The sequence below is a fragment of the Cupressus sempervirens genome, chromosome 7, assembly GCF_028749045.1.
Source record: "Cupressus sempervirens isolate cs-2001-9-10 chromosome 7, ASM2874904v1, whole genome shotgun sequence".
Taxonomy (NCBI): domain Eukaryota; kingdom Viridiplantae; phylum Streptophyta; class Pinopsida; order Cupressales; family Cupressaceae; genus Cupressus; species Cupressus sempervirens.
The window spans coordinates 894,341,486-894,365,847 of record NC_143124.1 but is presented as its reverse complement, the minus strand read 5'-3'; the positions used below and the strand labels follow the sequence as shown (position 1 = coordinate 894,365,847).

At 38.3% G+C, this 24,362-nt stretch overlaps 1 protein-coding gene and 1 long non-coding RNA gene across 2 annotated transcripts in view; one reads left to right on the top strand and one right to left on the bottom strand.

Annotated features, from left to right (window-relative positions):
* Positions 1-3,043: 3,043 nt before the first annotated feature.
* LOC149550378 (uncharacterized) lies at positions 3,044-3,403 on the top strand. Its single transcript, XM_089794465.1, has one exon. The coding sequence runs from the start codon at positions 3,044-3,046 to the stop codon at positions 3,401-3,403; it is 360 nt and encodes a 119-aa protein (XP_089650591.1).
* A 6,534-nt stretch (positions 3,404-9,937) lies between these two features.
* The window catches only part of LOC149550377 (uncharacterized), a 33,762-nt gene continuing 19,337 nt past the window's right edge, over positions 9,938-24,362 (bottom strand). Inside the window, exon 4 of the long non-coding RNA XR_016354197.1 lies at positions 9,938-10,205. This is a non-coding gene — a long non-coding RNA (uncharacterized LOC149550377). The remainder of the gene's footprint in view (positions 10,206-24,362) is intronic.

Sequence of the window (24,362 nt, the reverse complement as noted above, 5' to 3'; positions counted from 1 at the left end):
AATCGAACGGAGAGGATTTCCGCCTTGGTATAGCGCGGGGAATCCATTGCTTTGGCGGCCAGTCCAAGGTTCACAATTTTTCGTGTACGGGGTACCCTTCAGGGACAAAGGGTCACGATAATGTTGGATAGTGGAGCTACTATGAACTTCATAAACTCATCCTTGGTAAACCGCAAAAGTCTCCCTATGGAAGCACACGCAGGCTTTTAGGTCAAGGTTGCCGGAGGGACTTTCCTGCCTTGCACGCACCTTGTTCCTCAATTGAGCATCACGATGGCAAATCACATGGTGACGGAGGACTTTTTCATAGTGGACCTCGCTGATATGGAAGTCATTCTAGGCATACAATGGATGGAAACGCTTGATGAGTACACTCAGAGTTTCAAGCGAATGGACTTCACTTTTGTGGTTGACAAGAAGAATGTGGTCCTCTGAAGAACGGCAAATGAAGGACCAAAGGAAGTTTTCGCGCATCGTATGGAGGCAATCCTATGGCACGATGATGTTGCGTGGACTACGCATTGCTTTATCTCGGTAGAACCTATAAAGGGGCACCAAACACCTCCACAAGATAAAGTGCTTTAGGATATTTTAAGTAGGCATGAAAAGGTTTTCATGGATATTCCTCCTGGCATACCACCGCGTCGGGGATTTGAACACACAATAGAGTTGGAATTAGGAGCAAAACCCGTCATAACCACACCATACCGCCACCCCAAGAAGTTCAAGGATGAGATCGAATGGACGATTCAGAAGTTTCTTGAGAAGGGATGGATCTGTCCTAGTTCTAGCCCGTTTGCGTCATCCGTGGTGTTGGTCAAGAAGGACGGAACGTTGCGCATGTGTGTGGACTATCGCACTCTGAACAAAAGGACAATAAAGAACAAGTACCCCATCCCAAGGATAGATAAGTTGTTGGATGAACTACATGGCACAGTCTATTTTTCAAAAATAGATCTTCGTTCCGGATACCATCAAATCCGAATGAGGGAAGATGTGGAGAAAACGGCTTTCCAGTGCCACTACGGACACTATGAGTTCCTGGTCATGCCGTTCAGTCTGACCAATGCACATGCTACATTCTAGTCATGCATGAACCGCATCTTCAACAAACAGTTGCATAAGTATCTATTGGTATTTTTTGATGATCTTATTTATAGCAGAACATGGGAGGAGCACCTGTGTGTCTGAATGAGGTTCTAAGTATCATGGAGGAACAATCCCTGTTCGCCAAACAGTCCAAATGTGAGTTTGGGATGACAGAGATATTGTACTTGGGGCATGTTGTCAGTCAATATGGGGTTCAAGTGCATCAGGAGAAGATTCAAGCTATCCTTGACTGGTCTCCCCTACAATCACTCACGGATCTGCAAGGGTTCTTCGGATTATGCAGCTACTATAGAAGATTTATCCAAGGTTTTTCTTAGCTCAGCGCGCCTTTAACGGATCTGACAAAGAAAGGGGCTTTCCAGTCGAACAAAGAAGCACAATTCACATTTGATAAACTAAAAGAGGCCATGAGCACTTGCCTAGTTCTGGCACTGCCTGACTACACCCAACCGTTCATTTTGGAATGCGACGCGTTCGGGGAGGGCATTGGAGCGGTCCTGATGTAGGATAGACACCCCATTGCCTATGAGAGCAGGACGTTTACCCTAGCAGAACGCCTGGATTCTATCTATGATAAAGAAATGTTGGCCATCGTACATGCACTGACCAAGTTCCAACAGTATCTGGTTGGTGCCAAGTTCGTTGTCCATACGGATCACAACAACCTGAGATATTTCCTGGAGCAGCGGGACTTCAACGAACAGTGGTAAAAATGGGTAAGCAAAGTTCAATCTTTTGATTTCAACGTTGAATATGTAAAGGGGAAAAACAATGTTGTTGCAGATGCCTTGTCCAGAAAACCCACCATCTTCTCACTAGACCGGATTTCAGCTGACTAGAGGGGGCAACTGTTAGTAGAATATTCGAAGAATACATTTGCCTGTGAGATAATGGATGGCCACATCCTTGATGATCGCTACAGAGTGGTGGATGATATCATCTACTATAAAGACCGGATATACCTAGTGCGCCAGAATCCAAACTGAAGCAAAAGATTCTGAAGGAAGTGCACGACTCCCCTCTGACTGGACATCCCGGCTTCCTTAAAACCTACAGAAGTATTCAGGAGAGATTTTCACAGAAGGGACTAAAAGGGGACGTGTTGCAGCATGTCAGAGAATGTACGGTTTGCCAATAGGACAAGTCCGAACACACTCTTCCTACCGAGATGCTACAGCATTTGCCTATTCCTGAACATAAGTAGGAAAGTATATCCATGGGCTTCATAACAGGTCTTCCCAAGGTGAACGGAAAGGACTGCATCTTCGTGGTGCTTGACAGACTGAAAAAGTATGCTCACTTCTTCACCATTCCCTCGGACCTTCAGGCTGCACAAGTTGCCGAACTGTTTTTCCAAGAAGTCTTTCGCTTGCACGAGTTACCCTGAAACATCGTTAGTGATCGGGATGGTCGATTCATCAGTATCTTCTGGATAGAACTGTTTCGAATGGCAGGGACAGAATTATCACCGAGCACGAGTTACCACCCACAAACAGACGACCAAACTGAAATTGTAAACAAATGGCTCGAAGGCTACCTACAGAACTACATCTTGGCTCAACAACGCGCGTGGGTAAAATGGATCCATCTCGGGGAGTATTGCTACAATACCATCTATCATATGTTGATCGGGATGGCACCATTCCAAGCTCTGTACAAGCACGAACCACTCTCCTTCATCGACACAATTCTGGGTGACAGTCGCGTTCCAAGGGCGAAGGATTGGGTTCAAGAAGGATAGGACATTCTGAGGAGCCTAAAAGAAAACCTGCAGCAGGCACAAAACCAACAGAAGGTGTACGCGGACAGACACCGGATAGACAGGAGTTTTTAAGTGGGGGATCTGGTCTATCTCCGGCTTCAGCCATACTGATAGTCTTCATTAAAAGGAACAGGAAAGAAGCTGAAGCCGCATTTTTATGGTCCCTACCGCATGATCCGTCACATCGGTGAGGTAGCGTACGAACTGGAACTTCCAGAGGGTAGCCGCATTCACAATGTCTTCCATGTTTCCTGTCTGAACAAGGCTATTGGGAAAAATGTCACAGTCACTAGCGACCTTCCGCCACTCAATGAGGAAGAAAAGCTCATTCTAGAACCTGCTAAGATTCTTGAAGTGTGTGAAAAGGTCCTGCGGAACTGCACCGTGAGGGAGTACTTGGTACATTGGCGACATCTACCGATGGATGACGCAACATGGGAAGTCGAACACATCCTTCAGCACCCAGCATTGCACTTGCTTGAGGACAAGCAAATTTTAGGACAGGAGTATAATGTCCCTATCATAAAATAAATAAATGTACTTATTTAATCTTTGTAACATGCCGATTGATTTATTTTATCTTGGACCCAATTTTATTTAGTTTTCGTAGTTTGTGTCACCGTCGGCTAACTTTGTACACTCTCGGAAAGCTTTTCCCGATGGGTATTTAAGCGCAACTCGTAGGTAGTCTGTAGGTATGCTCTTGGAATATCTCTCTACACTGCAGATTCCTGTTGGAGTTCGGCATTATTCGCCATTTCGGAAGTGAAAAACCTTCCCTATTTGGCTTGCACAGTTTCGGTGGGAATCAACCCTCACCCTATTCCATTGGTGTTCGTCACAAATTTATACTTGGCAAACTTGAAGGCTTAACTGTATATCTCTGTTCCTATTGGTAAATCAATTGGCTCTACTTCTACAATTTGTGTATGTTTCTTCCTGCAATTCTAAGTAGCATTATTAATTTATCTTGCAACTTCTTCATTCATTCCACTTTCCACACTCATCGTACAACCTTTCCTAGCATTCGTACAGCCTTATTTTGCTAGTACGGCACGTTTCTATGTTTCCACATTGCCTTCCCTATCATCGTATGGCTGAAATTGTCTTCAAACAGTTTGTCACACCAACCGTACGGATCGCTCCTGGGTTGTTGTACAGCTTCTAATTACTCACCATACAGTCAACTGCTCATCATACGGCCTTGTGCCTTCCCTTCTTGCCGTACAGCTTCTACCGTACATCCTTCAGCATCACACTGTACGGTTTCCAACTCGTACAGACATCATCTCTCCTACACCGTACAGTCAATTCTGTGCCACCGTACGGCCTTCATGCAGGCATATCCGTACCGCTTCATAGTGTCGAGATATGCAGAGAGTGTGAATTAGAGGGTGAAATCGCAGAGGGAACACCACATTAAATATGCGATGCATTTACATATCCAAGCCAAAATCACACTCTCCAACTGCATTTACATGTATTTCATTTTCACGAATAACATGTAATGGAGTTACATCACCTAAGTTTCCTATTTAGCACATGTCTAATTGATTATTGAGAGAATATCACTTAAAGGGGTCAAATACAATTTTTTACACTATATAGCTTACATATTATGTGTAAATATATTCAAAAAGTAATATTTCATTTAAATGTTTTAAAATTAAACATTAAAGTAAATCTCAACATTAAATTAGACTATAAAATGCATGATGAGGGCACAACCTAAGACAAAATGAATGCAACAGGAAAGGAAACTTTTATTATCAGAAATGATATGCTAATACATTCATTATAGTAAAAACAGACTCAACTGTATGCCCTATGGGCTTACAACATAATCAGATTCTGGAGAAAAAATCCTTCTCGCAGTACCTTCTCTCAAACTCCACAAAAACTACCTTTACAATGCAAGAAATGACCTCAAGTAACCTGAATCAGGTTAAAGGTTAGGAATACATTTTAGAATATGCCATTTGGCATCCACCGCCAAAGTAGAAGGTTCTAGGAGACACGTCAGAAGTTAGTGCAAAATTAGAAGAATCCAGAAATGGTAGTCCAACTTCCAGGAGGCATAATTTTCTATCCGGGGGTCCAATTGATGAACAGTTTACATTTCCGAAAAGCTCTTTGAGTGCTCTATATGCCTATGCACCAACTTTTCTCATCCCCTATTTTTTGGGCCTGTACAAGGCTGTTTAGTGCCTCAAATCTGACTTTGAAGCATTCTTAAGAGGCCTCTAGGCAACTTAAAACTACAATAACTTTCAAACTGTAAAGCCTTTTGATCTGATTCTTTTTCTAGACTGCTTGAAATTAAAATCATCCTTCCAGCTTACACCCTTTGAATCATCATAATTATGGCTCAATTACAAAATAACCCATTTTCTACATTGGCACATATTCTGAGGTGCTCAAAAACACAAACCCAGAAAACTAATAGTGGAACTATGAGAGCTGGAATCTCTATTTGGCCCAAATGGGTATCCAAAAATACAAACACATTAAACAGAAACTAACACTAAGCATATTTTTGGGTGATACAGGATTGCCTTTACACCACTAGATGCTCCTGCATCAGTGCATAAAGTCACATAAGTGAAAAATTAAAAAGCAACTCAACATTAAATTATATCATAAAGTGCACTATAATGACTTAAGTGATAAAGTAACTTTGAAACATTAACATCAAGTCATTTTAAGTTATATTTTTCAAAAAGTGCAACTCAACATTAGAATATAAGGCCAATATTATAAATATGCAATTGGACTTGGAGAACCCACTTTTTAGGCCCTTAAACCTTCACATCTTTTGACTGATAACTCTGATTAAGCCCCAATAGATATTGAATCAAAGGGAAAACTGAAAGCACAAGATTAATGGGAACAAAAAGATTAACAATCTAAACAAGCACTCAAAAACGCAAAAGGGACTTTGAAGGCCTCACAAAAAAAGTATAGGCTAATAAACTGAAAAAATGGAAAAGACTTGATGAGAGCCTTTAGTAAAAAGATTCATTATATGAATTGGGAACGATCGGTTGATCAATCTTGGCCAATCAAATAGTGAATTATCTCAAAGAAATGCAAAACTCAATTGAAAAAGTTTTGTACCATTACCTACATGTTGTGGTGACAAAATGCAGCACAACAATAACACTCACAAAGGCAAATTTATTTCACCCAAGCCTTTTGTTGTTCTACATATAGTTTCTTAGGTATCCCTCCACCCATTTGTTCACTATCATTGTTTGTCCATCTATCTACGGGTGGTAGTTGGTGCTCGAAGTAAGCTTGGTTCCCCACAATCTGAACAACTCCTAGAAATGGCTCATGAACTAACTATCTTTGTTACTGACAATATTTTGAGGTAACCCATCAAGCTTGAATACCTCTCAGAAAAACAACTCTACTACCTGTGTAGTTGTATATGCAACGGTAATTGGGAAAAAGTGACCATATTTTGTCAGTCAATCAACAACTACATTTATACAATCCCTTTGGGCATTTGGCAAGCTCCTGAAAAAATCCATTGACAAACATTCTCACTTCCTATTAAGAATTAAAAGTGGTTGAAGTAGTCCTGCAAGGTATGTGTGCTCATGTTTATTCTGTTAACATACATGGCACTCTCTAACATATCTAAGAACATCTGCTAGATCCCTTTTCCAAGCAAAGTGCTCACGAACCTACCTATATGTTTTGAAATAACCCGGATGCCTTGCCATTAACTCATCATGAAAGAATCTCAACACTCTGCTCTTCATCTCCGACCTTGGGGTCAAATAAATTTGGCCTTTGTAAATGATCAGCTCATTTACAATAGAATACATGTTGTCGTAAATAGACTCCTCAACTATCCCTGCAACCTAGGTGTCTTTGGCATATTCTGCTACAATATTTTGGGTTCCCTTATAATCCCCTCTTTTGAATGTCTTCAAATTTGAGATTTGAGATTTGGAATAGGTTATAGTTTGATTGATTATGAATATATTTACACTCGAAAATATACAGAATCTATGTTTACCTCAAACTTAAATCATATGAATATATATGAAGAGTTATTCCATAAACAATATATATTATTATAGATCTCTCTAATAATATAATCTCCTTTACTACTTCCCCTCACTTTACTCCAATCATTCAATTAAGTAACCCTTATAATGGTTTCAATTTATTAACCCCTTTATCTTATTTGGGGTCTCTCATAATTCACTTTATTACCTCACCTCACGCTTTATTATCCCACTTAATAGTGGGCCCCTTATCCTGTGCGATGTCCTTGACTTCCTTGCTAACCATGCGCTTATTCTCCTATCCTTTGCCCGTCCTCTATGGTGATATCGCCCAAGGTTTATTTTTCCTTACTCTCAATTGTTCCGGCGGTCCTTTGTTTATAATCCAATTTCAAATCCATCTAATATCCCCTTTGCTATTTGTAGTCGCTCTTCTTTTTGGTCAACTGCCTTCTATTCCTCCCACTCGGCAATATAAGTTTAATTCGCTCCCTTTTCTCAATGTTGCCTTATATTTATGTTTGTCCTTATATGTAGTGGACCCCTTGGTTTTAAAGGCTTCCAAGCAATCATGTGGGACCCGTTTCACTTTCCACCAAATTCAATGTAGTAGGGCTAAGTGTGGTTATCACTTTACTGGTGACCTTCATAATTTGCTTCGACTCTGTTTTCTTCTATTTTGATGCTTGTTTATTGCCTCCATGTCAAACTATTTCCTCCTCCTCCAATTACGTTATTTTCGCCTATATCCTTCAATGTTTCTTTTTTTGTCTTTCGTTGCTGCTTTATATTTCGATTGTCCGCTATATCCATCTTCTCATTTGTTCCCACTTATATATCTGGTGGTCAAATGTCAAGACTCGCGTCTATTCATCACATGGGCCCAAAAGGTGGTGCCTCCTTCCCTGGGGTTGGAATTAAGAATAGTTTATAGATATACATTTAATGAAGTTTTTATGATAACTATAATGAGTAAGATATATAAGAAGTTGTTCTATTCAGGAACATTTAGAATGTTAAATATTATTATTATAAATAGATAATAGACTATTATAAAAATATATAATTGAATAATATATACAATGAATTGTGATCACTTATAAAGAGTGTTTTATTTCAATTAGGTATATAAATTTATTCATAATAGTGGCATAATTATCTTATGTATAATTCAAGGTTATATAATCATACTAATGTGTTAAAAGTATAGTCCATTGTTATTATACATTTAAATAATAATCATTTATGATTATCGCATCCCATTCTGGGAGGGGTCATGACAGCTCACCCTTCCTCAAATTGCTTGTCGTCAAGCAATGTAGAATCACTATGAGTGGCTTTTGTTGGAGGCTATTATGTTAATTAAGAAATTTATATTTCAATCTTATTCTAATTATTTTCTTATTCTAGAAATGCACGAGTGGCATGAAAGAATACACATGAATGCAAGATGCAGACACAGAGAGAACATATTGACGCATGGAAACACAAAGTATACACAATGCAAACACATAAGACACACATTATTCAATTCTATAATTTACATTTTTGGAAAGAGTCTAGGTTTAAAACATGATTCCCAAAATTTACTTCTTCCTTATGCTTTTACTATGAATCCTGCAACCACCAAGTAAATGTCAGTACTTACATATATATAATCTTTAAAGAAACTAGATTCATGATAAGTTAGTTCAAGTCCATCCCATGCTAAGCCCAAGAGCAGAACTTTGCCCCCCTTGGCTTCAGTGGCAAGTGTTAGGCATCCACACGAGGTTTTATACTTAGTGGGACGCTTGTTTCTATTTTTGTCTTGTATCTTCTCCAAGGCTCCCTGAGCCTCTTTCCCTTAACTAGTACTACAATAGGTTGTCCTAGTGGTACTCCATTTTGTAGACTCCGTAGGAAAGTTTCTTGCATCAAAGTACATCAAATTGTCTTTCCTTTAACTAGTACTACAATAGGGTGCCCTAGCCGTACTCCCTTAATCACAAAGTAGCAGGCTGCTTTCTTAGCAATTCTCCCCTAACTCTTTATCTAATAGGGTGCCCTCGCGATTCTCCCTTAATTGTAAACTCCATAGGAAAGGTATTTGCAATAGGGTGTCCTAGTAGTTCTCCTTTGATTGTATAGCAATAGGGTGCCTTCACAGCAGTTCTCCCTTAACTGTTTCTACAGTAGGGTGCCCTCGTATTTCTTTTAATTTATTTACAATATAATCAAAATTAGGTTACATTAATAAGATATTAGTACATTACCAAAAAAAATGATTTGAATTACTCTTGCGACTTTGGATGAACTTCCTCAAAAATCCATCGACTTTCTTCTTTGTCTATTGATTCAATGTTATTGAGATTCCCTTGATCATACTATTTTTCTTCGATGATGTTCCTTCTATATCGAGTATTCATTCTATTGTATGAACTTGACTTCTCTTTATGCACTTATGTCCTGGTTCCCATGATTCTTTATATCAAAAACATTACTTTCTCTTTCTCAACTCTTCTCATTGCTTTTGGGCTTTCACATCTCGATATATGTGTCCACATTAAAAGTTTTCATTACAATGAAAACATTTTTCTTTTTGGAGAATTCCTTTGTATGTCGTTCATCTCTATCATGAAATTGTTTTGTGTGGCTGCCTGGGGTCTATTGCTTGCTGAAGAGGTTTCCAAATTTAGAGTTGCTTCAAAAGCATCTTCAAGATTTCCTAGTTTTAAAGCACTGACCAAACCTTTTGAGTGGTTCCTTTAATCCGTCTATAAATAGAAAAGTGAGTCTATCCTCGTCTATTCTTGTCACTCGCACTGATATTCTATCAAACTTATTAATATAACTTTCGACTGTCCCATTTTGTTTAATATGTGTTAGTCTTTTGAAATCTTCTTGGGGACGTTTTCTATTGAATCTTTTCATAAATTTGTGTGAATTCCTTATATGAGTTAATATTGTCAAGGCCCCGAGTGTTTTTCCCATGGTACCTGTTACTAAAATTTTGCACACATGTAAAATTTAAGTATTCATATAAGGAAAGTACATAAATGCCTTTATTTCACAAAAAATAGAAATGTCCTTGTATTATTCATTTTCAAATATACAATTGATGTTTTCAAAAAATAAAATGAATTGATATGTTGAAAAGAAAAGATCTCAAACAAGCCGTGAGTATAGCTAGCTAACTTTCTTTCATAGAAGAACACACAAACGGATAACATATGTTTAAAAGAAAGAAACAAGGATAGCAATAAGCAGTCATTGCCTTTTGCTTTGCCCTGGCTTGCTCATCCAACTTTAAGCTTCGCATTCTTCAACAGCTGCAAAAAAGAAAGAAAATGATATTAGATCCCAAAGGATCTAAGCAATGACTGCCTATCTCTACTATTACACATATTATATGTTGATGTATTTCGTTACAAAAAGAAAGTAAGAAGTGACACTGAAATCTAGTGCTGAAACAGAAATAAAAGTTATTTATGAGTGTCATGAGCCCATGCTCAAACCTCATGAAATACAATTTCAAACATCATCAAAAGTCAGAATATCCCAACAGTCAGGAGATCATTATTTCAGCATGCAAAGACAATGAGTATTCAGGTGAATTTCAGCATCTAAAGTTTCTTGCAATAGTGTACAAAGAAAGAAGCAATGGCAATGAAATCCTCAATGCAAATTCAATTATTAAGGGATAAAGAGATCCATCTTCATCTTTTTCATGGCAAAAGAGAAAAAGAGGCAACTTAAAAGAAAAAGGCAAACAACTTTTGAAGGGAGGCCAAATTACAAATGTATGCAACGAGTTCCTTCAAGTTACCACAATGGTCAATGCACAAGAATTGGTGAGTGTTTCAAACATTAGTCACACAACGAAATTGAACATTGAAGGATGAATGCAAGAAAGTTTTTTTTTGATCTACAGAGCTCATGGTGGAAGTCAATGGGATCTTCTGAAGATTTAATGTACAGATGGACAGCTACAGCAGCAAATGCACAGTTTGGAAGGTTACATTCAGCAACAAGTTTAAATAATCATTTACCAAGCTGAAGGATTTAAATGTACGAAAAACACATTTCTGAGATTGGCTAATGGTTAGTGACCAGTTAGGAATCCTGCTGAAACTGCTGAGAAAAGCCTTAACACTTAACCTCAGGATTGCATTCAGTGTGGACTGCGGATGTTGCTAGAATCAACCCTGTAAATGTGGTTAAAAACTCATATTTTTCCAACGAGTGTAACCGTTAAATCTGCAAAGAAAATCACATTTGGATTTCATAATATAAAGTTTTCAGTCAAAACCGAACAGCACAAAAAATTCTCAAGTTCATTGTTCCAGTGATATAAAGGGTTTCAAATTGCCATTGGAAGAGAGAGGTCATTCTTCAGATCAAGGTGAGATCCTATATTCAGCTACAAATATTCTCAAGACAGTTTAAGGGACTTGGTCTTTTCTTAAGCAAAAGGGATTAATTGGCGCCCTCAAGAGTTTGAGTGAGTGCAGAGAAGCATTGCGAAAGATTGAAAGAAATATTTTCTTGCAGAGATAAATATGTACAAAAAACCCTCATAGAGATAACAAGCCCCAGTTTTCTATCACGAAGTAATCAAATGGTAGTTCAGAATGAAAGGCGCTCACAAAAAAACAATTTCCAACAAATGCAAAATGGTGGACAGCGAAAAATACATTTACACCAACTACTAGAGAACCCGAGCTTTGGGTTTTTCTTGAATGGAATTACTATAAAACCTGCAAGTAAACCCGTTCTGGGTTTTTTATGGGAACAAAATATAAGTTCCAAATATCTATCTTGCTCCAGCAAAACCCAAATATCTATAGAGCAAAACCCATTCTACAAAAAATGTAACTAGAATGTATATGTACAGCAGACACAACAAATATTTCACAGTGGCGGCATCAACATACATGATGGCATTTACAAGGAAAGAACAACAAAAGCCCGTATGAAGGCATTTTAAAACTAAAAGATATATGCTATGCACATCCAACAAATTCCTTCCAGGCATCTAACAATGTAATGGCTGCTCAAACAACAACAAAAAAATGCATCAAATTTCTTACCATATTTCTGGCAAGTCACAGTGAAATCCAAATTCGAAGTGCCAGCTGATGTTTTTCACGGTGGCTTCATCAAAACAGAAGGAAATCTATTCATGCAGTGAAATCCTTCACGATTTCTCCAGCAAGCTTCATGGATGGCAGCCACAAAAGAAGACCCAGAAAAAGCGCAAAAAAGGGATTTAAAAAAAATGCATAAGAGGCTCTAATTTTCCTCACAAAACCCTCGTTTTCCTCCATGGCGGCGAGAAATCATCTTTCACAATTTGCAAAAAATAAAATGAAAAGTTTTGATGTGGTTTAGGGTATTTGTATGATACCTTTTAGAGCTTTCTCATTCCATCAATTTTTGTGGGATTTTATTTTATTTTTCCAAGAGTCTTCTATGTCATGCGTTAGCCTTCTTGCATTTTGTTATAACTTTGCTAGGCTTTTGTAAAAAACAACCCAAGTGCCTTCCCTAGTTTCCTTTTTAGGTAAAATAAATATTTTATTTTTATTTATTTTTTATATTTATTATAAACCTTATAAATTATACTTCAATAAATATTAACTGGATTAATAATGTTAAGTGATTTAACGTATCAGTCAATAACATTATTAACACAATTAATACTTATTGAAATATAAATTATAAATGTTATAATAAATATTATTAATTTAAATATTAAACAAATTATGATTTATTTATCTAATTGATATTGATAAATTTTGACTAGATAACTAAATCACAAAGTATTTAATATTAATGATAAGAATAAGATTTTTTTTTATTTTTTTTTTTAAATAATTAGGAGGATCTTGGGATTTTTTTTGCAAAGTTAACATGAGTCATGTGTTGGTAAGACTTGAAGGCCAGGGAGTTATTGCATTTTGGGGACTTTTGGGAGTTTGCTTGGAGATATAACTGCATTTATGAGGGGCAATTATGATGATATTATCAGACCATGCCTTTAGGGCTATTTTGTACACCTTTTGAAGTCTGTTTAAAGACTCAAGTTTGGCCTCAAGGGCTGAATCCGACCCAGCATTTATGGCTTTCAAAATGCAATTGGATGGAGAGTGCATAAGTATGAGTTAAAGGCTCATTTTGTAAGAGGTTCTTCTTTTTCTCTGCCTTGCTGTTTCTTGTAAGTTTTTCAGGCTTCTTGACAGGAGCAGAGATCTTTTTGTAACCCATTATTCAGAGAGATATACAGATTTGCAACACTTTTGGACAGGAATTTCAGTTGTGCCTTCTTCTTTTTTAATGTGTGTGCGTCATATCGATGCCTTCTACAAGATTGTTTCAAGTCTTTTGCAGGTTGAAAGTTGTGTTATTGAGCATTTTTGAATTGTGAGTAATTTATCCTCCTTTTAAAGACTGTTATTTTAGCCTTCTTATCAGTTATTGATGCAAGGATTCTAATTATTGAGTTGTGCAAAGGAACTTCCTTGCTACTGTTTTATTATGTGTTGGTTATATGTTAGATCTCAAAGATACTTTTTCTAGTGCATCACCCTTAGGATTTAGATTTTTATTTTCTATTATCCTTCTACCCTTTTCCTCCATCAAAAAGAATCAGCTTCAGGTAGTATAAAGTGATTTACCAGATAGGAAGCTAGCCTAGAATCTGGAGATTCATTCCAGCCACAGTTTACCCACAACCTTGGAATGTTTCCATATTACTCTAAAAGGTTAAGTTTTTTGCAAACTTAACAGGGTGTAATTTTGGTAGATAATAATACCATCATTCTCGTGCTATACCAGCTAGATGGAAAATGGCGAATTGGAGTGCATCTTCTTCAATCATCGGGTTGAATGTTAGGTAAGTGTTCAATGTTTGTAGCCAATCATATGTCGTGATCTTTTCTGATCCATCAAAGTTCGGAACATCCACCTTATTTTCTTTATGCTTAAGATCCTTATTAACATGTGTCTTGGGTGTTTCCTTTCGCTTATCTTCACAAAACTCCCTAAATGATACCACTTCCCTAATATGAGGTTCTAGTTCGTCATATGCTCTTGCTTTATCCTCAATTCAATTCAAGGTTTGTTCTATCTCTTCTTCTTCTCTTAGTGATTCCCTCTTCGGTAAGAATGCGGTTGTGGTACCTTAGCCCTGGAAGACATATTATTATTCTCTGAGTGATTTGAGCTAGTATCTCTTGTATGAGTAGGTTGTCCTTTCAGATTATTACTGATTGAATTTCCCATACTTTGCAGTGCTTGGTTACAATTTTCCATTTAATTAATTAGTGTTTGGTTGTTTTGTTCCACACAGGCTCTTATGTCATTTGCTAGGTCATTCGTGGTGATTCTTTTTGTTCTTCCCTCTTGACTTTTCATAATCTTCTATTCACAGGATGGAAGGATTATGCTCTAATACCACTTGCAATGTCCCATTTTGAATGTCTTCTAATTTTTAATTTGAGATTTGGAATAGGTTATAATTTGAATGATTATGAATATATTTTACACTAAAAAATATATAGAATCTATGTTTACCTCAAACTTAAATAATATGAATATATATGAGAGGATTATTCCATAAACAATATATATTATTATAGATCTCTCTAATAATTAATATCTCCTTTACTACTTCCCCTCACTTTACTCCAATCATTCATTTAAGTAACCCTTAGCGTGGTTTCAATTTATTAACCCCTTTATCTTATTTAAGGTCTCTCTTAATTCACTTTATTACCCCACCCCACACTTTATTATCCGACTTAATAGTGGGCCCCTTATCCTATGCGGTGTCCTTGACTTCCCTTTTGACCTTGCACTTATTCTCCTATCCTTTGCCTGTCCTCTATGGTGATAACGCCCAGGGTTTCTTTTTCCTTACTCTTTATTGCCCTAGCGGTCCTTCATTTATACTCCACTTTCAAATCCATCTAAGATCTCCTTTGCTATTCATGGTCACTCTTCTTTTAGGTCAACTGCCTTATATTCCTCTCCCTCAGCAATATATCTTTAATTTGCTCCCTTTCTCGATGTCACGTTAATTTATCGGACCTATATAATTATTTATGTTTTTCCTTATATGTACTAGACCCCTCGTTTCCAAAGGCTTCCAAGTAATCACGTGGGACGCATTTTACTTTCCACCAAATTCAATGTGGCAAGGCTAAGTGTGGTTATCACTTTACTAGTGACCTTCGTACTTTTCTTCGACCTTTGTTTTCTTCTCGTATTTCGATGCTTGTTTATTGCCTCCACATCAAACTATTTCTTCCTCCAATTATGTTATTTTTACCTATATCCTTCAATGTTTATTTTTTTCTTTCGTTGCTGCTTTATATTCCGATCATCCCCTATATCCATCTTCTCATTCATTCCCACTTACATATCCAGTGGTCAAATGTCAAGACACGTATATTCATCACATAGGCCCAAAAGGTGGTGCCTCGTTCCATGGGGTTGGAATTAAGAATAGTTTATAGATATACATTTAATGAAGTGTTGATGATAACTATAATGAATAAGATATATAAGGAGTTATTCTAATTAGGAACATTTAGAATGTTAAATATTATTATTATAAATAGATAATAGACTATTATTACTATTATTATCTTAAAAAATTAATTGAATAATGTATTCAATGAATTGTGATCACTTATAAAGAGTGTTTGCTTTATTTCAATTAGGTATGTAAATTTATTCATAATAGTGGCATAATTATCTTATGTATAATTCAAGGTTATATAATCATACTGATGTGTTAAAATTATAGTCCATTGTTATTATATATTTACATAATAATCATTTATGATTATCGCATCTCATTCTGGGAGGGGTCATGACATCCCTTGACATAAGTGATGTCAAAGTCATATGCCTACAACTTACTAACCCACTTCTGCTGACGTTCATTGAAGTCTCATTGTCCTAGGAATACCTCAAGCTATTATGATCAATTTTTTTGCTAAATTTGTCGCCCACAAGATACTACCTAAACTTCGCCAAGGCATGCATAATGGTCAACATTTCCTTATCACATATGTTGTAACTCCTAAATGGTCCCCTAAGTTTTCAACTCTCAAAAGCAATCGAGTGCTTATCCTACATAAGCATGGCACCAATATGTATAAAACTAAAGCTCAAAAGGCTTTGTGAAATCAAGCATGACAAGAATAGATCATGTATTCATAAGCTCCTTAAACCTCATGAAATACTCCTGCACCTCAGGCGTACATATAAATGTACCATTTTTCATCAAATCCATCAAAGGTGTAGCGTGTTGTGAATATCCACTACCAAACCGGCAATAGAAGCCACATAAACCCAAGAATCCATGGAGTCGAGTGAGCTTTGTAGGAGACCAACCAATAATAGTGTTGATCTTCTTAGGGCCCATTTGCACACCCTCTGCACTGATAATGTGGCCTAAGTACAATAACTCTGTCATTCTCAAGTCACACTTCGAATCCTTGGCATAAAAGGACTCACTATTCAAAATTCCCAAAACTATATCCAAGTGTATAAGATGCTCCTCCCATGTCTTGCTATAAACCAAGATATCATCAAAAAAGACTAACACAAATTTCCTCAGCTAAGGCTGGAAGACACTAATCATAGTGGACAGGAAAATAGTCGGTGCATTGGTTAACTTGAATGGCATAACCACAAACTTGTAGTGCCCACAATGACACCTAATTGTTGTCGTCTCTATATGCTGCTCCCTAACACGGATCTAGCGATAGCCTGACCTCAAATCTATCTTTGAGAAATAAGTGTCATGCAACTCATCTATCTACAGAATGGGGTCCTATTTTTTATTGTCCTCTTAATCAGGACCCTACAGTCAATGCACATCCTCAAGGTACTGCCTGTTTTCTTCACTAACACAACTAAGGAATCATATGGTGACTTACTCGACTTGAAGTGTCTCATAGTGAGCAACTCGTGAATAGTTTTCATTATCTCATCCTTCAATTGCTTTGGGTGTTGGTAAGGTGTAGTCATAACAGGATTTGCACCCTCCTTCGACTCTATAATGTGCTTAATGTCCCTATTTGGAGATCTACCCAATGGAATGTCATTGAAAACATACACTCACTTGCCCACTCAACCATGTCATGAAACATGAGTCGTTCCATCCTACTAAGTGAAATCGTTCTGCAACTAGTATCCCAGATGGCTTTCAGCACATGTTTTTCCATCCTTCTTAAATATCATCTCCATATCTTGAAGGTCAAGAGTGAACCTCCTTATATCGTGCAACCATTGCATACCCAGAACCAAATCAATGTCTCCCATATTCACTACATAAAGATAAGTTTTGAACTCAATTCTTCAAGCATAAAGGAAGCATTGTAATCATTTTGTCACACTTAAGAGTGTAACCATAATGGGGTTTTGAACTGCAACTATGATGCAAAGCAGGCGAAGGATGATGGGAATACGGATGATCCAATTGTTCCTGTCAACAATGTTCCAGTTGTTGCAGCCCCTGGGGCCCCACAAGGAATTTATGGAGGGAAGGGGCCTTCACATGTGGAGAATATCACACAAGTTTTAGATGCTCCATGTGAGTTTGGTGAGGTGGGTCAAGGTGAATTGGAAAAAGGTCCCATTTGTTCTTCCTTATTTGGAAAAAAGTCTTCGTTCCCACCTGTCACTTCTAAATATTGTTGGGGAAAAGCTGAGTTTCATGTTTTTGTCCCAGATCCCTTTGTGGATCATTCAATATCTTCAATGGAATTTACCTTGGTGCGTAAATTTTTGAGGATGAGGCCTGACATTGAAAATTTGAGGGCAATGGTCAAAAGGAAATGGGCTCTACGTGGTCAAGTTGACATTGCGGCTTTTCTTCATTTCTTTTTACTTACAAAGAATTTATGAATATAGTGTTATGTATTGGTCTGTGGTCCTTTGGAAAAAGATCTCTAACTGTGAAGAATTGGGAACCTAATCTGGATTTGTCAGATGCCTTTTTGCTAATGACCCCTGTGTGGGTCAGACTCCCGAGTCTTCCTTTAGAGTTTTGGCACGAAGATGTTTTTAAAGGCTTGGCCGGATCTTTTGGAGAACTATTGGTTATTGATAACAAGACGATTGCTAGGTCAAGGTTGGTGTTTGCAAGAATGTGTTAAGGTGCACCAACTTAAGGATCTGCCCCAGAAGATTGATATTTTCTCTAAGCTAGGAAAATGGTTTCAGGAAGTTGAGTTTGAAGGCTTCCCTAATACTTGCTTTTAATGCAAAAAGGTGGGGCATTGGGCTAAGAAATGTCCAAAAAAACCACAAAGGCAAGCAAGAAGGAAGCTCCAAAATAGAAGAAATCCCAAGTGAAAAAAATGGTTTGGAAACCAAAGGTAGTGCAGGATAAGGACCATAACAAAGAATCAATGAAGGAGATCTAAGAAGAAGTTTACAAGGTGGTTGTTGAAGATCTGGTCAACACTGAAGAGGAACTAGTAGCTTAGAATGAAATAAATGCTAAAGTTGAGGATGAGGCACTCCCTGCCCAGAGTGGTAAGGAAGTTAAGGCAGATAGGCAAGTTCTAATGGACTCACAATCTCAAAACATTCAAAAAGATAGGGAATAGAAAAGCTATTGGGAAGGTATTGAGGAAGGATAAATCCAAGAGAATGATAATGAAGACCAATCTGGAATCTTGGTAAATAGAGTGGAAGATTCGTTGGATGGAGGGAACCCTCCAAAGTTAGAACCCTTCTTTGAGGAACAAACGTGTGAAATTTTGGGAGTTGATTCCCCCTTGGTTGAATGTGTGAAGTCAACCTATTTGGAAGATTATGCTAGGACAGAGGATTCTCAGGACAAATTACCTACTAAAAAAGGGAGCTTACCTATAATGGAAGAAAAAAGGCTCAAAAATGGAGACAAGAAGTCAGAGAAGGAAGGGTCGTCCTCATCTTCTTTGGTTGGGGTGTCAACCATAAGAAAGAAAACGGATCTGGCATCCCCTGTTGTTAAAGCGGATGTTGGTTCTCCAAGTAAACTGGGAAGGAAAAGCCTAAAAAACAAGAGAGGACAGGGAAGTTTGCATAATATAGTTGATGGAAAGCAGGTTACTATTTTGGAATTTACACCAAAAAGGAAATGAAAATCATATCTTGGAATATAAGGGGGCTTAATGGCCACCATGAAGTTGATGTGGTTAGAAATATTGTTCATGACCACAAGCCGGATATTCTTGTGCTTCAAGAGAATAAGATGAATAAATAAAGGGTGGAGAAGATTAGGCCTTTTAAAAATTGTGGTGTGATGGATAGAAGTTCTGAAGGGGCATCTGGAGGTATGATGGTGCTTTGGAACCACTCTTTGCTAAATGGCTCTTAAGCTTCGCCACTCAAGAATTTTGCTTGTTCTTTTTCCTTCATTCCTAAGGTGGCCTCTGATCATTTTCCTTTGGTTCTTGTTGCTGGTTCCTTTATGGGGAGAAGGAATTTCCCTTTTAGGTTTTAAAAAATGTGGATTTAGCACTCATAATTCTTGCATGAATTTGAAGGGTGCTGGAATATTAAGGTGGAAGGGTCTGCTCTCTTTAGAGTTGCAAAGAAATTGAGATTTGTCAAGGATATGATAAACATTTGGAATAAGACTTCTTTTGGAGATATTTTTCAGCTGTAGACATCTTCAAAACGAGATCTTAAAGAGATGCAAGATAGAATTCAAGTAGCAGGGTGTACCTTGGCGGGGATGATACCCTAGCCAAGCGAAACCCTGGCCAAGGGAAAACCACAGTGGGGATGATACCACAAGATGATTCACTAAACAATAGGATCTTGTTAAGGATATTGACTTTGTTAGGAGTCTGTGAAGTACATAGAGTGTCTCGAGTCCTTGTTAGAGGACTAGGCCTTGTTAGAAGCCTCAACCCTATTAGGAGTTGCTTCAACCTTGTTAGGAGTTGGTAGATCAAATACAAAGTATGCAAGAAGAACCCACTGCCCTAACATGCAATAATACAATTCAGTTCTTCACAAGAATAGATATACATACAATACTTTCTGTCTATTGTATTTTGCACTTGCTCTGATCATACATCAGATGTAGTTCACATATCATCTCATCAACTTCACATCAATCACAAATATTGCATAGATCATACATATGTCACACACTTATCTTCGCAAGATAAGATCTTTACTTATACCTCGTACATTCATAATTCATTGTTTAGTCGGCCTTCATGCTTTTACATGCTTGGTATAATATAAAATAACTTATGAAATAATATCCACATAGTCAGTTCATCATGACTTGGTTATTTTTTTTGTTACCTAAATAATTCCTTGAGTAGTACAACCAAATTCTCTGCTATGCTCTATTCTGCTCTATTTAATACCTGTACTGGTATTTCAATCATATCTTGTGTCGTATTGTCCGTACACACCTACGCACTAGTATACGTCATCATGACATTGTCATAGAACTTTCCTCAACTATGCATAAGCAAATTCTCAATGAGTCGTCCATACGCATCACATCTGCTCTTTGTGTTGCTGTAAACTGTCTAACACTTAGACAATTTTCTAACACTTAGACAATTTTCTATCCCTTTTCATCTCTCTTTTTGGGGGAGGGTTTTTCCCATGAGATTTTGCCTCTTTCTCCGCTTTATGAGAGATTGCATTTCATTATGTACATGGGTACCTAACATGGCCTAGTAGTCAGGACCCATTATGCATTTCATCCTAGTTTGTGAACTTAAGTGCATTCCCCTAAGTCGCACTTAGAGGGGGTATTGGTGTAAATAAGTATTTATTATTTACACTTAAGTTTACTTAGGTTAATGCATTATTTTAATATTTATTTATTAGTCACCTAGGAGTATGTGCACTCTTGTGAGTTGTTATATTGACAACACAAGAGTTCGCACCTCATTTATGCACATGGTGTCTACAACATCTCCACAAGTGGGACACCTTGTCATGCCTATCCTCTCATTGTTGCACGTAGATTCATGCATAATGATGTGTGCTTAGTTGTTAAGCTTATCTCCTAGCACCTTCTAGAGACATTCTAGATGCATCTTAGAGGCCTTTATATATAGGCACTCCTAGTGTGTACACTCATCTGAACACAGTAATGTGTCAGAACATGCTATGATATGTTGATCATATTCTTTTTGGTCTACAGTTGTGCTTGTGTTCAAGTTCTTCGATCTTGGGTGAATTTGCCCGAAGACAAATTCTTACATGGTATCAAAGCTTGGAGAATCTCTCTTCACATAGCCGTTTGAGACCATTGTTGCTTCAGCACCTCGATCCGAATCTGGAGAATCTGCAAAAATTGGGAGCATCTAGAGCCAGAATGGACCTCGCCATTGCATCTGAAACATCGAGTCGGTGCAAATCGGCTATAAATTCGGCTACCTGACGCCAAAGTCGATCGTGAGGCAAAAAAAATTTTGCAAATCGACACCCAAAGGCCCGATTTGCAACTTGGGTATGGTCATTTTTCAGATGTATTTAATTGTTTTCTAGATCTGATTTTTCTATTCTTTTTCAGGCAGTAGTTTCGAATATTTTTCCACTAGTTGCCTCTACAAAGAAAAAAAAATTTGCAGGAACCGGGCAATGAAACTTCGGCCCTTGCAAGTATTTTAGCGGGCATTTATTACAATACGGAGGCATAATCGGATCGGCGGGCATCACAGTAATTTCTATCATTCAAATCCATTTTCGGGCACTGTACATTCCGACCAGCCACATTAACTTCCCAGAGAGCACACAAGCCCAAGCACCCTACACCCACAAGCTACCTTATTTGCCTTGTTATCATGGAGCTTTGCTTTTAAAAACTTGGTACCCAACCTGCACAGCGGATGTGGGACTAAAGCCACAACCGCTGGCGGCCCTTACTTGCAGTCTGACTCCTTTCCCGGCCCGACACCGTGACAGCAACCCCCCGTGGCAATTAATTACACCGGCTCTAACATCAAATAACTTTCCGGCATGTTGTGATATTTTTTCCGGCTACACGCACAGTTGGCGACTCCAACAACTTCCCTCCAATCCCCGCACAACACGTGGAAAAGTAGCCACCATGGACCCTACCCAATCAACCAGTATAGGTGTACCGCACAGTGACTCAGCAGTTGTCCCAGTCAGCTGAAGTACACGTCATCTACTGAGTCACATAGACAACTTAGTGTACACAGACACATGCCTTCCTTTAGACTGACACGTGGACCGTTTTTTTTCCACGTGGCACGTTGCCACCTTAGCAGCCTGACCAATCAGCACGGACACATGTCCATCCGTCACACAATGACTCCTCATCTGTACTCTGCCACGTCACAAGTCATACCCACATCATCTTACACGTCAGCAGCCCTGACACATGTACTTTTCCGTACGACATGTGTCATCTGTACGTCCATACAATCTGCCACGTCAGCAGAGGAGGCTGATTTTTTGCCATGTCTACATTTCAGGCAATTAAATTTGACAATTATCTGACTATCATTCCCAGGCATTTTCTAACTACAACAACGATCATTTAACCATCAAATTTAAGCTCACAATTTTCTGCCCAGACCCCTCTCCAGATTCAATTTTGATTTGGCAACCCAACTTTGCGAGGCCATAACTCGATCATCCGAACTCCAAATCATGTGCAATTTTTTTTTGATTTTGGGTAGAATTTCTTGAACCTTTCAGTGGTGGTGTTCTTTTCTGGTTTTAGTGCAAGGATTTGTCAGAATTTGTGTCTTTTGGCGACTGTACCTGTCCAATCCTGCATTTTGCAACTTGAAACGCTGCTTACGGGCTCATCTGGACACATAATCAGGTTTCTTTTTTTTGAAAGTGCGTTAGTTTTCGTCTACTTTCTAGTTCTGCAATCAGAGTATAGGTTTGTGTGGACAGAAATATCACTTTCAGCATTAGGGCCTTTTTCGCATTATATTGCTTTGATTACTTTTCAAAATTGTTGTATATTTGAGCTACAATGCTTAGTTCCAAAGTTAGGCCTCAAAAGGCAGTTGTAACAGGCAAAATTAGAATTCCACTTTGTACATTTTGACAAGTGGCCTATTGTACATACACCACTTCTAAAGCACCGAATCTTACATTAGGAGGGGTTCTTTCATTTTTCTTGCATCTTTGGGGCCTACATTCATTTGTATATCATGGAAGAGGAAGATTTAATCATCTTGACACCAGACAACTATCAGGAATGGAGTCAATTGGTTATCCCATATCTCAGTCAGCACAATGCATTACCATATGCGAGAGGACTTACCTACAATGAGGACACAATTTCCCTCATTTAGCATACTCTCTTTCTATTTATGGATATGGAGGTGATGGATTCATCTTTGGGAGACGTATGGAGATCCACATATTCCTCCATTCCCAAAAGATTTACCTCCAGTTGTAGCTGCATCCTCTCCAGATGAGATCACACATCCAGATGCTCCTATTGTGACTTCTAATCCAGTTTCAGCCATAGATGTTTCGGATTCAGTGCAACAGGAACCTTCATGTCTTCTTACTTTACCTTCATGCGACGACTTCCTTCCAAACATTGCAGTGTTGTTCATGGAGTCTCACATTGAAGATGTGGGAGACGTCCTTGATTATATTCGTCATCTCTTTGAGGCGAATTTTTCATCTATTGCCACAATGACCGACTCATGTACTTTAGTACAATAGGGTACACTTTGTCTTCCAATTCCAACCTCAGGTGATGACTTCTTGACTGACATTTTAGGTTTGTTCGTGGAGTCACACAGCCGATTTGGGAGACTTCTTTGATGATATACTGCTTCTCTTTGATGAGGACAATCCTTCTATAGTTGTTGCGAGGGCTCACTCTGACCCTCATGTCCATTCTCTACATGATAGGTCTTTACAGGCTGAAGTGATTGTGGATCCTTATGTACAACAGGTGCAGGAGGTCTCTCTATCATTTGAGGAGATTGGTGGTTCTTTGAAACAGGTTCTACAGCAATCCTTGCTAGATCTGCACTTCTTCTCAGTAGTGTTGGAAGGGGCGACTATCAACATCAACATAGGGACAATTGAACAGGTTTCAGAGACACCTTTCATCATCGAGCTTCTTTCCACACCCAAGGGAAGCATCTCACCAGTACCTCTACCATTGTTTATTCCAAAGGGAGGAACATTATTCAGCAGTCAAGGATAAGCTTCTACATTGGAGCATTTCTCACTGGGCGGCACACTACTTTTGGGGGGGGGGGGGGGGGGGGGTGTGGCGGAGCCTACCTTGTCTCCTTCTTCATCTCCTTTATGGGGGGGACTTTTTCCTCTTAGGGGGTTTTTGTCCTTCTCCCATTCCTCTCTTGTATATACTTGATGTATGTCATAATGGGGGGTCTTAATTACTCCATCCATCCATGCATCTAGTTTTTTCATCAGTCTTTTTTGGGGGAGGGTTTTTCCCATGAGGTTTTCCCTCTTTCTCCGCT